This window comes from Anser cygnoides, chromosome 13 (assembly GCF_040182565.1).
Source record: "Anser cygnoides isolate HZ-2024a breed goose chromosome 13, Taihu_goose_T2T_genome, whole genome shotgun sequence".
In the NCBI taxonomy this organism is placed as follows: domain Eukaryota; kingdom Metazoa; phylum Chordata; class Aves; order Anseriformes; family Anatidae; genus Anser; species Anser cygnoides.
This window is the reverse complement of record NC_089885.1, coordinates 14369217-14387277: the sequence shown is the minus strand read 5'-3', so window position 1 is coordinate 14387277 and position 18061 is coordinate 14369217. Positions and strand designations below refer to the sequence as shown.

The following is an 18061-nucleotide window of genomic DNA, read 5'->3' as shown; positions in this document are numbered from 1 at the left end:
CAGTCTGTAAGATTTTCCAGGACCGTGCTTAAGCCTTTTGGTTGACACACTCTTCACGTAAACAAGTTTCAACCACGAGACAGGCTGGATTTCCAGTGTATCAGCAGGGCCAGTGCCCTCAACATCTGAATCACTCTTGGATCCACCTTTCCAAATTCAGTTTTATATTGCAGAGATAATTTCTGCTAAAGCTTTTTTAGACGTTGCTCATGAACATCCTCTGAGGTTTGCAGTTAAAGCATAGTGGTGTTAGATGGCCTCAATTTACAGCCCCTCAGTGAACACCCTGAGAAACGGTCAGGTAAAAATGAGATTGCTGTCCCTGTTTCTTTCCAGTGTATGAACTGAGACAGCAGACTACCAATGCTTTTGGTTTTAGCATTCAAAATGTCAAGCTTTCAACAAAATAACAGCTTTGATTTGTGAGAATAATTAAAAAAATCTGGTTGTCCTACTTGGGGAGGGAGGTCGGGACATGACCATGCACACACACAGCAGAAAAAAATCTCAATTATAACTCTGTTGTTTATGCAGTTATTCCTCCTGATCATTCTATCTTCAAAAAAGGCCCATAATGCACCAAACCAGGAAACCAGGATGAAGTCTGGGGTAAAACCCACAAAGGAGGAACAAAAAATGTGGCCCAGCGTAAGCATTAGCAACTCTAGCAACGTCTATGCTAGACTCCAGTTCAAAAGCTCTGGCATGTTAACACACATGCTTTATGAACTGAAATCACTGCCCACCAAATGATACGGTACTTTTTTACTGAGGAAAAAAAAGGAAGAAATACATTCTCTCAGAACTCATAAGAAAAGACTTTTTGTTCACGAGTTTGTTTATTAAAAAGGTAGTATAAAACACAACCCCTTTAAGAAACAAAATTGAAGACAAATCAAGGGATTTTCAGATGCTGTCACAGGTCTAGAAACTATTCAATATTTTGAAATGACTTTTTTTCTAAAAGATAACCGAAAACGATCAATTTAACTTATCAAAAGAAAATAACCTGTCAGAAAAATTCAAAGTCAACTTAGTGAATTTTAATCTAACAATATACTTTGATATTACAGAATGAGCAAAAAACCAATCTGCTGCAAAAGATTCCATACTTCTCTAAATATTTTACAGAACTTTCAAGAGCATCGTGACAGTAAGACTTCAAGCCCTGTATAATGAGCACTGAAATACACACAAGCCAAATCAACACAAGTACACAACTTACATAATTATATTGCAGTATGTTTCCTCAAATCAGAAATTTTAAAATCCAATTAAAATCTATAGGTATCTATCCCCCACTCTTTTTTGGTTAGGTTATACAGTTCAAGAATTCAGGGTAATGATACTGATTTTTACTGGAAAGTTTAGAGGCAAGTCTGGGTTTCTATGAAGCATCCAATACCTTCAAGTTTTAAGAGAATTAAGCTGAATAAACTTGAAATTGTGAATAGATTAACCTTAACTGAATAACAACTAGGACATGGTTTAGTTAAAATGCACTGCATTTAACATACTAATGATTTTAAATGAACTGCAATCCCCATACAAAGTGTAAGTTGTATGAGGGACTAAAATTCAATTAAAAAAAAGGTAATAAAAAAGTCAGCAGGAGAAACAGGTAAACATTTTGATGCAAAATGAAACTAACTCTCTTTACAGCTGCATATGCACATTCGAGAACCTGTTGCAATTTCCATGCCTGTTCTTTTGGGGCTTTTTGTTTCTAGATGTCTACCTTGGCCATGCTCCTCAAACACAATCTCCGATGAATACTTTTAATTCCATACAATTACCTTGCCAGCAAACCACTAAACAGTGTTTTGATTGTAAAGCAAACCACCAATACGTCTTGAATCTAAGCAACTGATTTTGTACTACACGGTTAGGAAAGCGATCACCTATGCTGAATTACACAGCAGTAACAATTAGTTGATATTCTTTCCCCGCTGTTAGATTTAAATTGCTTCACGTCCAATTTGTCACACCATGCGAATTAGCAGAAACATGTATTTAGTTCAAAACTGAGCAACAATTATCCGCAAAGTGTTTCAACCCGCTGCTAGTTATTGTTTTCATAAAATACTAAGAGGAGGAGACAACTTTTCTTAAAATGAACCTCTCCCTAAAAGGCTAGGGATGAAGAAACATGCAGTACCCTGGAACAGAACCCAAGGACAATTAAAAACTTAGAAACTGAGCAAAAAGTTTGATTTTGTTGCTACTGATAAGCAAAACAGATTATAAAGTCAATCCCGCATTCTCAGGAAAGATCCACTTGAGTGAAGTCATTAGAAAGAATTTTTTATTTAAGAAAAAAAGACAGTGAGAACTGGATTGGGGTTTTAACCCTTTACTAATCTATTTATGATGATGCTCAGAAAAAAATTAAAAGCAACTCAGCTCATTCAGCTTCCAATTTGTTAAAATTTGGTACTAAACAATACTGCTCTACACTATGAGAATTTTTATAACCTTACTTTAAAAATAGTAATTTGAACTTTTGTGAAAATGTAATTTATGTTCAGATTAATTTATAAAAGCTTGCATCATTTATAAGAGGAAATCAAAAGAATTTAATCTCAATGCTGAAAAGAAAGTCACAGCTGCATTAACCTCTCCATGAGCCATTAAATGCCTTGGTAACTCAATGAATAGTTTATAAAAATATATTTTTACATTTTACTGGGGAATAACAGAGGTAGACAAAAAGAAAATACCAATTTGAGTGTAATGTAACTTCAGAACAACATTTTTGTGGAAAAACAGCTTTTATTTTCTTAAGAATCCTAGTTAATAGGAAAGCCAATAAAGCATTTAGTCTCAGTCTTTGTCAGTGCTCTACTTCAGCGTGAAGTCTAGAGGAAAAGGTGAAGCAACTAACATCACATTTGACTTTTGAAACAAGCCAATCAAATTTGTACACCAACTGAAGAGAGGAAGATTACTGCACAAGCAATGATTCTTTATTTTTCAGTCTTTTTTCAAACACTAATACTAACCTTATTTTTCGTATTCGATATCATGATAAGGCTTCATAGAACTGTACAATATTTATACATTTGTCAATAGCTTCCCTATATCAATAGCAATTCCACTGTAAAACAGGTGATTTAACTGTGTAGAGTGTTGCATGACTAGGCTCTCTTAAAAAAAGCTAACAGAACACAATAGTTTAACAGATCTAAAACTTCGAGTCTAGAAGCTGGAAGAAAAAAGGAACACTGAAAGCAATACTCACCATATTAAATTACATTCTTTCTGTGCCAAAGCTCTTTCTGCGCCCTCAGAGGTCTGTGGTGTTGTTTACCAATAAAAATCCCAGGCTGAACAAACACAACCCAGAGATGTAATCTGAATATGCCACCACGTGCAGCTACAAACCAAGCAGTATTTCAGATTCCCTAAACTGTTACAACACTTGCTTTGCTTAAACGTACAATTCACACTCTTGTAAAGAGGAGAAAGTGGTCTTACTTAGATGGCGTTAAGAGTTCTCCTTTACAATACAGCTCATTAAAATTGGAATTTTGTCATACCAAGTCATAATTAGCCCCCAGAATTTTAAACCTTGAATTCAAATATCATACTTGTTGTAAGACCATGTATTTTGTCACAAAAGGATGTATTTATAACCACAATGACAAGTGTTAACTTAGATGCTCTGGTTGCTATAACTACCCAAATATACTGATTACAAAAAAAATTAGAGCATGAGATAGACCACTGGAAAAAAATATAGATGGCGATCTAAGAACACACAGTTTGAAAATACCAACTTTCAGAGTATTCTGAATACTTCAGGTTTGAAATATACCTAAGAATTAGCATCTATGGTTTCTCGCAATCCAATATGAATTAAAAAAAATTAAAAGATCCTCCTTACAAACGTGCATTAACAGCCATCCATATGAACAATGTGCTATGAATTTAGCACCAATATTTTAAACAATTCCCTAAATCTTTACTCTTATATCCTTAGGTATCAAAATAATGGGACTACAAATGAAGAATGACCATGCCCAAAACAGCTCCCCCAGAGTTATTCTCAAAAGCCTGCTTACCTAAAGCTAGAATATCTTCTAAATCTTTGCTTTCGGAAATATTTCTAAGAAAGCAATATATGACTAGCTTTTGATTTTTTTTTCCCCCATAGAAAAGAGAAATATTCTTTTCAAGCATGTGTTCAAGTATTCTAACATTTACACAACAAAATGTAGTTCAAGTTGCCAAAAGCCTTTAGGTTTTATGGAATACGGGAGATCTCCCCGTTACCCATTGAAGGGCACATTAAGGCTAAACCAAAATGTTGAAGAGAACTCATACTCATCATCCTAACTAAGTTAAACAAAAACCCTTATTCTAACATTAAAAAAAAAGTCAAACCATCAAAAGCATGTCTACTGCATGCAGACCATAAGTTTAAGATCAGTCTTCTTTCATTATAGGCTAGAATGTTTGCTCATGCATTTCTAGTCTCCTTCACACAATTCCAGCCTCAAAAGAAGATCTAAACATCAATAAAGTTCTAAACAGGAGAAGAAGAAAAATAATGTACTGAATGCTGTGATTTAACCTTGTATCTTCACTCGGTTGCCTTATGTTGGCCATAGAAATCTTGTTTGTTTTCCACTTCTTTAAAGTTTGCAACTTAATATTATTCTATCATTTGCTACTTGATGTACAGCAACATATCCAATGCATTCATCCTATATGTATCACAGCATCTATTCCATAAAATGATCGAAAGTACTCAGGACAAGAATAATTTTAAGAATGAGATACCAAGTTTTGAGGGCTACTGGAAAATCGATGGCAAAATCCACAAATCTCATAATAGCTTTGCATTACTTAAGTTCTATTTAGTTACATAAACTTTAGTGTTGGAACATATTTTACACTTATATAATGAAACACAGACAAGCATAGATAGAACAAAAGCCTGATGAGTTCTGCTGTATTCTTGGCAACTTGAGTTACTTTATCTGAACAGCCAATTAATACAAACTTTAAGAACCTTATTAAATACTGCTTTTAATGAAAACTTCAAAGCACACAGTTGATGACATTCTAGTAATGCATATCATATGAACATTGTCTGCAGTCACCCTGAAGAAAGGGATAAACTCAAACATCACCCTAAAAACCATGCTTTCATAAAGCATTGAAAATGTTATGTATCTGCTTCAACATCACTGCCTGCGAGGCTGCTGTCTGTGGATGGAGCACCATCTTCATTAATGCCCTCACCATTATTCTCCCTCTTATGGGCTTCATCATTTACATCCTCCTTAGAGGTGTCATTAACTTTTGAAGGTTGTCTGCCTTCAGGCATTTTAACACTACTTGTTGCAGAATCTGAATCAGACGTAGTTTGCTGCTCCTTTGCATCAGGATCCTCTAGAAATGATCCCCACACCTTCAGCCTTTCTTCCCTTTCTCTTGCAGTCTCCTCCACCTATTAAATATACATTTATACAAGTCACTATAATATCATACTTGTAGAGCGAACACATTTACACAGATAAAAGTTATATGAACATTTATATTGCAGTAATACCTCAAGACTTCAGTAGGACTTGTTTGACCGCAAACTAATAATGTTTATATCCAGTAACCAATCCTCTATGTTTACATCTCTAATACACAATTTTAAAGATGAAACAGGTCCTTTCTTTTTTTTTTTTTCTGAATTGAGTAATTAAGGATAATCCTGTCCTTTTGAAGGCACCCTAGCAGTTTTTGTGGAGAAGCAAGATGGGACAAGGGAGAAAGTGGAGGGGTGTGGGAAGGGGGTCACCAAGCAATTCTCAAATGAACACAGATTTACAGTTTAGAGGGAGAATTTAGTGAAATAGAACCATGAAAGACTACCTGATAATCTGTTACACCATCCCACGTTTCAGCACTGAGCTGACGGCCACCAAACCACCTTCCATTTAGAGTTAGTTTGCACAGATCAGCTTCTGTTGCTTCTTTAAATGACACAGAAGCCACACCATCAGGATGTCGCTGTAAGGGGAGACAAGTTTTATTTAACAGTATTCTAAATAGCATAACTATTCCATCATCTTTTAGCTTGCCTTACAAAGTCAGTCAGGATATAGCTCCATCCCGACAATACACAATCTATTTTTCAAAAAAGATTATAAGCTTACATGTTTTGTTCTACTGCTTAAGACTACCTTAATTTTTCTGTTACACAGAGCAGAATTTTTGAATGCAGAAAAACAAAACATTTCAGCTAGTTTAGCTATGAAGAAATTTATTTATAAACTTCAAACTTGTGGCATGTATCCAGGTTACTAGGAAAAGTTAGATTTTGTCTTTACATAGGCTAAAGTGGACAGGTGCTTCAAAATTAATTTCTGAAACAGCTGATTTTAAAATACTGAAAGATTAGGTCAGGTTTGTATTAAATAAATCCATGAAAAGAAATGCTTCGCTCATATTTAAAGAATCCTATTTTGCACACTTTCAGACTACATCAATTCTGCCAACACAACATGTAGAAATACCTACATCAAATATGAGAACCTTCTTTACTTGACCAAACTTTTCACACTCTGTCCGTAGATCTTCTCTGATCTCATTTAGCACTAAAGGATCCTCCTGCAATGCAATCACACATTAATTTAAACATTTTTTGCTTAACCACCAGTGGAATACATCTGCCAATCTATTACAAGTTCATAGATCAAGTGTTACACTTCATTTTCAAAGCAACTTGAAGTCGACAGCCCTCGCTTGAATAAATTTATTCAAAATAAACTACTTATTAAAAAGGTTATTTTGTGCTAGCTTCTCCACTCTAACACAGTTACTATGGACTCTTGGCAGGAAGTTCAATGTTAGCTATAATAGCAAATAATCTATAGTAGCAAATTGCATCTTCCTACCTCAAAGTCCTTTGGGTGAAACATATTCCTGATAATAACGATGCGTTCATGTCGCATTCGAGCTGCGCCATCTTTCTTCTCAGGCCTCCAATCCAGCTGTCTAATGAAATGAAGCAACAGTAAGAAGATATTGTTGCGGCTCTCTTCCGTTTCTACAAGTATTTGTTGAAAAAAAATCATTAATTTTGTATTTCTTGCAATACATCAACTAAAACATGTATTTTGACACAGTTAAATTACTCTTTAAAAATGCAATAAAAATACAGTTTTAACACTTCTACTACAAAGTAGTTGAGGTTTTAAAGTGCTTAAATGCTCACAGAAATAAAAGCTACTTTAACAATCGAAGCATTTTCCTAAATAGTGATAAATCTTCCAAGTTTCAATTCCTCCCTCATCAATTTAGATTAACCAGCTGCTGTCAAATACAATAAAAGCGTCAATATTCTAATAACCCTTCTAAATGAAGATTTATTTTATAAAAGGAAATCCACTATTCCCTTTGGTAAAATTTTACTGCTTATGTTTAAACAAATGCACAAGAACACCTTGAGTCTTACAAAGATTGCTACAATCACAGTGTACAGAGCCACTGCCACAAACTAGCAACGCAATTCAGGGTATCTGTCCTAGGACTTTGCTGTCTCATAAAAATGATACTTCTTGGAGAAAAGTCTACTTCATATCCTGTAACAAAATAAAAAGGGACAAATTCACTTACACTTCTAAATCTCAAAATCTTAGATTTAAGGGGAAAAAAAATTGTTTAAAATTCCTCTTTGTATCTGCTAGCTGAAGAAAACCTGGATTCCCCAACAAGGTAGTTTTGCAAGTAAATTATGCTCTTCAACTCAAAAGGAACGCCAACTGAAGTCAATTTGTATAAGATAGGTTCAAAACAGCTAAATGACTAAGAGAAAAACACGATTTCTTTATTCACACGAATTGCTGTCAAATGCAATTTCATTATTTTCATACTTCTCCCCCCGCTACACTACAGACTTCTTAAAACAAGAACTAGCAGTGTATCTTTGAGGCAGATACATTTCAAGCTACTTTAATTCTTAGACTTCGATCCCTTTAACTACGGCAAAGTATATCTGCATTATTATTTAAAATGTTTAGTGGAATGATGCTTTCATTAAAATGAGAGTCCTATACAAACTTTTTCTTCTTTTTAAATCATCTTCTTCCAAAATGCAGAAAATCAATTATTAAAAGTTTAAACCAATATATGCATATATAATTAAAAAAACAACAAAATATCACAAACCAACAGGCAGATGTCTGGGGAAATGTACAGAGATATTTTGATATTTGCTCCTAAGACAGCATCTCTTGCCATTTGCAGAAAGTAAAGTATGGTACAAATAGTACGCAGACACCTAGAGTGTTACCACCTTATGCAAGTAAGCTTAAATATGACAGAACTCAGGCATTCTCACACACCGGGGGGGGGGGGGTGGAAAAAAAGTCTTAGCTCCCCAAAGTTGTAATATTTTCTTCAATAACTGAAAGAAAAATATTACATAGGGAGCAAAGATTCCTAATTTGGCAATTGTGAAGAAGTTCATTATGTCAACAGTTACCTTAGAAGCTCCTCCCCTCCACACGTATATTATTTACGCTATTTCTCTCTCAGACTCTAGCTTTTGTGCAACTCTTAGCATTTCATCTGAAAGCAACATCTTACTAATAGCACTTAGAATTCAAGCAATATTCTACTGAAAGAAAAAAATAATACAAACTTCTGCTGTTGAGACAATTTCTTCTTGTAGTCTTTACATTTCTTCTTCTTTTTGCTTGCATCATACTCCCCCTTCAGTTGGAACTTTGCAACTTCAACATGCAATTTATAGCCTCTAATTTCTGCCTCATCCAGAAGTCTCAAAGCAAGTTGAACTGATTCTCTCTATGTGAAGACAAAACAGAGCACAAGCTTTAAAAAACAGAACAAAAAAAACACAGTGCAGTCAAGTTATTCCAGTAAAGTTTAATTATTATTGTGCTACAGATTAATTCCCTGACACTGAAAGCCGTAAGGCCAGATCTCCTCTGAGTCTCGACTAAAAAAACTTCACTGAAACACACACTGTTGGCCACATGTTTCTTTTATTATCAAAATAAAACCAGTATTTCTTCACCATTGTTTTAGCAGACTAATGCTCCCAAAAGCAATTGCTTCCATTTCAACCAAGTATATCATAAAAACTAGTTTGCAGTACATAAGCTAGTGAACTTAAAGGAACAGAAATATCAGACGGTTGATTTATTTTCTGTATAGCTTGTATCACTCCTAGAGCAGCAGACAGTTAAGACTCTTAAGCCATTTAAAAAGTTTTCCAAGAAGTTCTTCAGAGGGGAGACTGTCTTTATACTTGTGTGCTAAGCAGCCCTAACTTCTAAAATCATAAAGCCAGAATAGAGAATGCAAGACAGCTGAGTTAGTACTACCTGGTGCTTCCTGCAGAGCTAAAACAGATTGCACTAGCATGCACTAACTTTCCAAATGATCCACAAGTGAAACACACGAAGGAAATACTACTGGAACACTAACTTTTATAGATTAACCAGTTTTAACTGTTCTACTGAGAACAAGAACAGTTCTAAAAATCGAAGTCTGAACTTATAACAGGTGTCAATTAAAAGGTATAAACACACAGCATATGTTCGTTTTCATCTCATTATTTCTATATTTTTGGCCACACAGAAGTGTATTTTTTTTTCTAAGTAAAAGGTGAAGAGGTCCCCCATTCCACACCGTAATTGCTGACACCTGAGACAGGAACCTTTTTTAGATATATTCGGTAGGTATTAATGGACGCTTTCAGTAGGGGGAGTGGGTAAAGGAAAAACAAATGAGGCGCACAGACAGTGATTCCAGAACTGCCCACATGTCTGCTTAAAACAGGCACCCATGTTCTGTGTTGTACTTCAGATACATTAAGAATCTTCTGAACATGATTCTGAGGCAGTGGCCAAAAGCATCTTTACCAGGAAGGAATACCCCATTTCATTGCACCACTGACCTTTAGATAGCAACACAGGCCGTCTCCTTTGAGATTTCCTTCCTTATCTTTGTAAAGTTTGATTTTGTGTTCTTCTGTCTGAGGATCTCGCATAATGATACCACATTTTGACATGACTTGTACAAATTCATCTTTTGTAATGTCTGGTGGTAAACCTACAAAGTATGTTAAAACAGAAGGCTAAGTATGTCCAGTTGGTTCAATTATTTTTTTTTCCCCCCCGTATCTCACTAGAACAAAAAAACCACAGTGTTTCTTCGAATGAAAGATAGGAAACTTGAAAAATGTCTACATACAAAATAGTAAGTCACAGCCCTTGGAACCAATATTTTTGTTATTACCTTTTAAATATTACTTCATACCAATATTTTGAGAACATTTTAAATTCTAAATAGGTTTAACATAGTGATATTGCTGTGCTCCCCAATATACAGACCTAGAGCATTCCTGTTACAGACAATACCAACCTTCAAGAGCCCACAGTGATCTACGTGAATGCTGCTATCCTGACCAAGTTTTAAGTTCCACTATACCTCTAAGCAACACAGAAAAAGCCTTATGATCAACTGTTTTCTCCACCCACAAAGTCAATAAATTTGCAACCGATAACTGAAGATAAAAATGCAAGTGATGCATGCAAAACATAGGGTGCCAGCTATAAACTTGTAAGGAATAGGTTAAAGAGAACAAGTTTGCAGGGACTGGAGAATGTCCCTTAGATTACTTTTCTACATATACAGCTATAAAGGTCACACAGATGTTATGTGGACAGGAACAACGTTAAGTAGCTTGCAAATGGCAGACTAAAAATGTAATATTAGAAGTCAGTGAGACATGTCCAATTCTCTCTTACCACATTTAGGTCAAAGTAGGTAAATAAATGCTGTTACTTACCAGTCACATAAACATTTGTGTTTCTGTCCTCTTCAACATGAAACCATCCTAAAAAATAGAATTTTTTTTTTTACAATAATTACACCAATATAGTAAACATGGGAGCACACACCAATGCACTTCTGATGTTTACGTTCCATCAGATTTCTAAGAAGTTTTTGCTTATTCACAGGAAAACCTCTGAACATGTTTGAACTTGCTTATTTTCCACCTTGTATATGGTCTTAGAAAGATGCCTATGAAATATCACACAATTTAAGATTTGTTTTGGAAGTTTTCAGAACGATATATACCTTTACTGCTCATGGTAACACCAAACAATTGACAGTTTCCACTTGGTACTATACAGGTTGAGGCCTACATAGAAAGAAACACTTCATCACTTACCCGGCTCAAGCTTCCGTTTTTCTGATTTTTGTTTTGGATCTGTTTGTTTTGGTCCTTTCTCATTTGCCAATGGTTGTGTATCTGATGTCTTAGAACTTACTGGTAGCTTGCTGTCAGTTGCCGTGCCAGAAGCAGATGAACTGTCTGTGTCATCTGCATGGAAGCCATAGTTAGCATGATACGTTGCCAGAAAATCTTCCGTTATCTGAAAAAGAAATTGGGAAAATTAAAACAAAGGTTCAAAGAACTACAAATCCAGACTTGTGCTTTACTGTTAATGTTCTGCAAATGACCCTAATTAATAATGGTCATTTTCTAATCCAGCACCATAGAAAAATAACAGCATTTTAAAACTTTTTTTAAAAACTTTGTGAAAAGCCATACAGACAGCACAAATTATCGAGATATTTCCTGACCTGGACTAACTTATTAATTCCACACAGTACATGAAGTTTTTAAACAAACATTTCACAAGTTCTGCCTTTTTTTCACGCAAAGCTTTCTGCTTTCAATTTAAATGGGAACCGCCTGAAGGTCAGAAACTAAGAGCTCCTGACCACGTTGAAGAGATAAAGTGACACTGAAGGTAAGCCAACAATTTATCCACAGATGACGAATGACGGACACCTGTAGGCATCTGCCTTTTCACAGAAACATTTTCAGAGATGAAATATATTTGTGGTGATAGACAATAAATATTGCACTTGAACAGAGTGATATTAACACGTTGTTTATGGCTGCGTGTTGTACTTTTTATTCTAATAATACATTCCATATGTTTTACTTTATATTCTACTAACAGATGAACAATTAGCTTGCTCTTTTCTGGAGATAGATTATTTGGATAAAAGGTGAGATTAGCTAATGTCTATCTTTAGAGACTGAAAACAAACAAACTACAAATTGCACCCAGTGCTTTCAGCCAAGTACATTTTAGTACTAGCCACTATCTTTTTGGAAGTTACTGATAACATATCATACCTGATTTTACTAACATCACTGCACAATAAAGTGCTTTCTGAAGTTACACACATTGAAATTATTCTTTCCCAATGCTGAGTCTTAAGCTTTGACCTGTGCTGCACTTGCTTTATCTGCATTAAGAAGGGAACAAACTCCATTCCAGCACGCTATTGCAAGAGTGACACAACGGACAGTAGCAAGAGACCACAACGACAGCATGCTCTCATACTTTCCACGGTGATTTGAAGATTAGTATTTCAACTCTAAACTTTTATTTTTGACAAATCAAATCAAATATACAGAGTTGACAGAAACAGGCTTGCCATGGACCATAAGTGGCTGCTCTTACAGACACGGCATGACATAACACCGAGAGTAATGAAGAGTAAAACAAACTCTGGAGGAAAAAAAGGCTCTGTGATCCAATAACATTTAGTATATTTGACACTACCTATCTTACCAAGTCCACAGCTTCACAGCTGATGAAATCTAGAGAATTAAAAAGGTTCTAAACTTTCTGGGGAACTGTATTATCACTAGGTTCTCTGATGAAAACGAGTAACTTAGTGATTAAACCTCCTATAACTAGCCACCGTTTTCTAACAATATCATTTTCAACTTCACAAGGAACCTTTTTCTTATGTAAAATTAAATTTATTCTTAGCATATGACCTACTATGGACTGTCAAATTCTACCAGTCAATATCAAAGACTTCCGTCATGCGTGATCAGAGCACCATTTCCATCATTACAACTACATCATTTTTTAAATACCTCTGTACAAGCATTAAGGAATGCATGCAAGTATAAGGGCTTTTACTGGAATTTAAGTGACTCTATGCTTGCATGGAAAACAAGCAGCCACAGAATTCCTTAATGAGGACTTCAAACTAGTTCTGGTGGCAGACATTATGGACAAGTAGTAAGATCTATCTCCATACCCACTGTTGTACAGTTTGGTTCACTTAACCTTATAGGAAAAGAAATACAATACTACAGGACGTGCTAGCATATAATTAGCTACTAATTACTCTGAAGTGGAAAGGAATCAATTAACCAAATGAAACACAGATACTCCAGCCTTACAGAACAAAATCCCACATCTATTTTTTCCTAGTAAGCAAGGAAGGCAGATGAATTCAACGCGTGATTTTGTGCTGTGTCTAAAGGACTATGAAACGGTGGCATCCATTCTATGGTACCTTCGAAAGAAAAAATTATTAAACAATACACAAAGTTGCAAACGCTTTTATTAAGTATTTGAACGTCTCCAGCTTCTTGAACAGGAAGGAACACAGGGAATGGAAGAACCCTTTTTTAAAACTTCTGTGCTTACTGGATACGGCAACCCACAGGGAGCCAGAGAATACTCTGTTCTCTGCTGCTCCACCTTGTGAGTCTGGATTTTGCACATGGTTTTAGCCCTCTGCGAGCCATCTGCTGCACGGACACCTTACTAGGGCTATGATACACAAACCTGGCTTCATTCTCACTCAGGTTCTCTGAACTGCAGTGAATTCATGGTCACAAACATGAACTGGCGCAACAGATTTCCCAAATAGATGGGGCAGAGCGTCTTCATACTCGTAAACAAAGTAGCTACCCCTCACTGCTGTACGGTAACAAGACTATATACTTGCAGATCGGCAGACTGGCTCACCACGTTAAACCGACGCCACCTCTCGCCATGCTCCCCTTTTCTATTTAAGATACTCGAAGGAAACGCTGCGGAACTAGCGCTTCCCACCTGCGGCACACCCGCAGCTCACACCCACTGCGTTCCGACGCCCAGGACCTCAGGAAAGGCGGCAAGGGGCGGCGAGGAGCGCCGGGGGCAGGAGGCAGGCGCTCCCCCACCTCCCCCCGGCCCTCCCCGCCCCCTGCCCCTGCCGTGCCCGCCCCGCCCGGAGGCACCTTGGGGAACCAGGCCTTCTTCTCGCGGTCCCACTCGTAGGCCGCGCCGTCGGCCGGGTCCACGTAGGTGAAGGGGTCGGGGGCGGCCTCGCCTTCGCCCTCGCCCTCGCCGCCGCGCTCGGCGCCGTACTGCTGCTGGAGCTGCAGCTGCCGGTAGAACTCCTCGTTGCCGTCCTCGCCGCTCATCCTGACCCGCGACGGGGCCGGAGGGGGGGGGGGGGAGGTGGCCGGGAGGGCGCGGACACGCGCAGGCGGCCGCGGGGGCGCGCACCGGCACAGGCCCGCCGCCGCCGCCGACCGAGCGGCCCCGAGCACCGCGCAGCGCAAGAGCGGAAGCGGCTTCCCCGCCCGCCCCGCCTCAGCCACTGAGGAGCGGGCTGGGCGGTCACGTGAGGGCGGCGCAGCCAATAGGGAGGAGAGCGAGGGGCGGCGGGGTGCTTCCTGGTTGAGGGCGGGCTGAGGCCTGCTGGCGAGGCTGGGGAGCCCGCGCCGTGCCCTGCCCCGTGAGGCGTTTCCCGTTCGGGCGCTACTCCCCCGGAGAAACAAAAGGCCGCTGGGGGTGCCGGGCCTCGCAGCGCCCTGCTGCTGCGGTACCTTCCTCCGCCCTGTGCCGCAGGGAGCCGAGCAGCCGCGCTGCGGCCGTCTTGTCACTGAGCCCGTTTTCACGTCGCGCTCCAAGCAAACACAAAAGCCACGGGCGGTGGAGGACGCCGAAATGGCGTGGAAAATGCCAAAACGACATCGGTTCCTGCCCCTGCCTTGGCACAGGTGGCAGCCCAACGCCTTCCAGAGTCCCCCCGCCCCCCATCACACTGCCGTCTGAAAGGGTTCTGGCCGTCGGTGCTACGCCAGGCATCAAGCTTGTCTTCGGATTTTTAAATATGTTTGCATTAACAAAGTTCGTAATTAGGTACTCACCGGTGCAGTTATCTATAGGTGCTTAAATATTTTTAATAAAAAAAATCTTGAATCGGTTCATTTAACAGAGCCTTACTTGGTGCCATCTAGTGGTTTTTACACTGCAGTCTGGATAGGTTTGCATCAATAGCAAATTTACTTGATAAAGGGTGTATTCAAAAGTATTTTTATTTAGGGTAGGAAGAAGCACGCTATTTACGTGTCAGTATGCAAACTTTAACATCGAGCTATAAAATCTAGGTATTAAAACAGTGCAGGTGTTTTAAACGGAAATAAAACGGTTCCATCAAAGATGGCAGGGGCAGGTTGCCAGGTGACTTTAGTGACAAAGCAATCGTTGCGCTCAGAAATGAAAATGATATTCTGTACAGAAGCTTTCTGGAAATAAGCGTTCCAAGAACAAATATATCTTTACTGTCATATAGACTGGAATGATAATAAAATCAAAGACACAGTCCTGAGCTTGTGAAGCTCTGTAGGGAGAGAAGACCAGTGTCAGCTAGCTGGCTGGTCAACAGACCGTCAGATGAAATTGCTAAGGATATAAATATAGACTTTTAGTAACCTTTGGCTGTTACACAAAGAACACGCAGCCTAGTTAACAACATCTTTCATGCTTCAAGAATTTTCTCTTGGCAGGGCTATTCCAATAGTTGTCGAAAGATTGTTTCATGTTCTCTTACCAGCCGACAGCTTAAGAGACTCTTATTAGCTCTCAAATAGCTCATTTTGGTGGGGTGCATGTGAGGCTTAACATAGAATCACAGAATCGCAGAATGGTTTAGGTTGGAAGGGACCTTACAGATCATCTAATTCCACCCCCCTGCCGTGGGCAGGGACACCTCCCACCAGACCAGGTTGCCCAAAGCCCCATCCAGCCTGGCCTTGAACACTTCCAAGGAGGGGGCATCCACAGCTTCTCGGGGCAGCCTGTGCCAGGGCCTCACCACCCTTATAGTAAAGAACTTCTTCCTTATATCTAATCTAAATCTACCTCCTTTTGGTTTCACATACACTGTGCATATTTGAAAAGTAAAGTATATCTAACTGTAGGTCAGAAAAATTGTTGTCCTCGATATGTTGCTGACACTGGTAAACTCAGAGTAGCCTAAACTGATGTTTGAGGGAAAAAAAATAATGAGTTAGCTACTGAGGTTTGATGCCCACTCACTCAATTTCCATTCTTAGATGGTAAAATGAAGGGAGGCCAAGTCTAATTGTTCTAAGCATTTACAGGGTATGATTTGGATATATGTTTGAGAGTAAGATAATCATAGCATTAAATCTTGTAAGAGCTATACAATGTAAGTCTTAAACTGCTCATTTGATTCTGGCATTTTTTTTACCTTTATAACCTGACTAAATGTAGTGAGCACTGTGTGGACACAGTGTCCACTACATTTCACAGTGTTCTCTGTGCTCACCATAGTGTTTTACATTTTACTTTAATGAACAGTGGATCAGATGTCCTTGGACCAATCATCCAGTCGGTCGTTGGACCGATGATTCAGAGAGCTAGTACATAGCTCTCTTTTTTCCCAGTTGAGTGCTTAACAGTTAACTTAAAAATTCAAATTCCTTCTTTTACTTTCCAGTGCAACAAATGTTTTGTTGCATGATATAGCTGTGATGGGAGGAGTGGAAAGTGTTTTCACTGCAAACCTGCCTAAAACAAGTTGTTAGGGCACTGTCCTGGGGAGTAAGACATTGAAGGTTAATCTCCGCCATCTGATGGAAGTGAGAGCCTGGTTGCATGCAGCAGGGTTAACAAGCTGCCACACATCAGTTCCTGCATGGTAAATCTAATCTGTACACTTTTGCTGCAGATATGAGGACAAACTACCTCAAATTCCTTCGCACTTCCCACAGAGAACAGCATGCATGAAGGCAGCTACTGAGGAACAGCTGACATCCAGTAGCTTCCTACCTTGTCACCACCATCTGTTCTCTTCCTCTTCAGTAAAGACTGCACAGTGATCCAGCTCAGGGAGCTAATTCAGCTGAAAACCAGTAACTTTTTTTGGCTGAGACAGCTTTCATCTCAGTCATGTCCTTGAAACAATTGAATTCATGGCTGCACAAACACAGCCGCTGCAGCAGTGGAAGGATGAGCTGCAGGTTCTGGGCTATGTGAACATCACAGCTCAGATCAGCCTAAACTGTCAGGAAATGGCATTTTAAATGACAAAATACCTCAAAGAAAACAGTAAAAGGAGGCATTAGCATGTTAGGTAATGATGATTTTGTATCTGTGTCTGACTTTTCTGAGTGATAAAATGAAATCTTGATTCATCAGAGCTGAGTGTTGTTCTAGAGATACCACCTACTAAAAGTACAAAATCTTGGCATAATAAAGTGTTTTGATTTCTATTAAAGCAGAACCAGCAATTCACTAGCTAATGCTAATCAGCTAAACATTTAACACTTTTTTCTTAAGAAGATTCTTTGTTACGTTAAATCAAGGAGGCAGTAAATACTAATTAATTACAGAAAGGTTACTCCTCTTTGTGCTTTCCGTGGGGCTGGAGCCTTATCTGGTACACACACACGCTAGGGAGAGTGAAGAGGTGTCTTAACTGTGCGAAAAATGACAGGACTGGATCCAGATGTGCTAAAAACTAAATAAGCTTTCCTATGTTGACAATGGAAATTCCACAGAACAGTTAGCCTTTCACTGAGGGCATCGGTTGCAGCAGAGCCTGTATATTTTTTTTAAATTCTAAGTACCACTGATTGAAATGTACAAGTGGCGTAGCTGTGTGTAACTTTAGCTTATTCTTTAATTGCAATATTCTTAGCAGACACACATGACCATCAGCAGGCAGACCATATTTAACTATGTAAAATAAAACAATGCTTTCTATGGAAACAAGAGGGTGAGCTTTAAAATGGCTATAGTTTCACAAACTGATTTTAATGTTATTCTGTGCCATTTGCTGCACATGCAGCCTGTTACACCATATCCATGCTTTGACATGATTTTGTTCATTTTATCTGGAAAATATTTTTTGAAACTAAACCAATATCTTACACTGAGAGTGCAGATCAGAGCACCGA

General features: G+C 38.5%; 1 protein-coding gene across 1 annotated transcript; it reads right to left on the bottom strand.

The window, feature by feature from the left end:
• Positions 1 to 1021: 1021 nt before the first annotated feature.
• Positions 1022 to 14392, bottom strand: HTATSF1 (HIV-1 Tat specific factor 1). Its single transcript, XM_048078297.2, has 9 exons — positions 14087 to 14392; positions 11210 to 11414; positions 10823 to 10870; positions 9929 to 10083; positions 8648 to 8811; positions 6900 to 6999; positions 6523 to 6612; positions 5875 to 6012; positions 1022 to 5458 (listed from the first exon to the last, which is right to left on the bottom strand). The coding sequence occupies exons 1-9, from the start codon at positions 14270 to 14272 to the stop codon at positions 5174 to 5176; spliced, it is 1371 nt and encodes a 456-aa protein (XP_047934254.1). The 5' UTR covers positions 14273 to 14392; the 3' UTR covers positions 1022 to 5173.
• Between the last annotated feature and the right edge of the window lie 3669 nt (positions 14393 to 18061).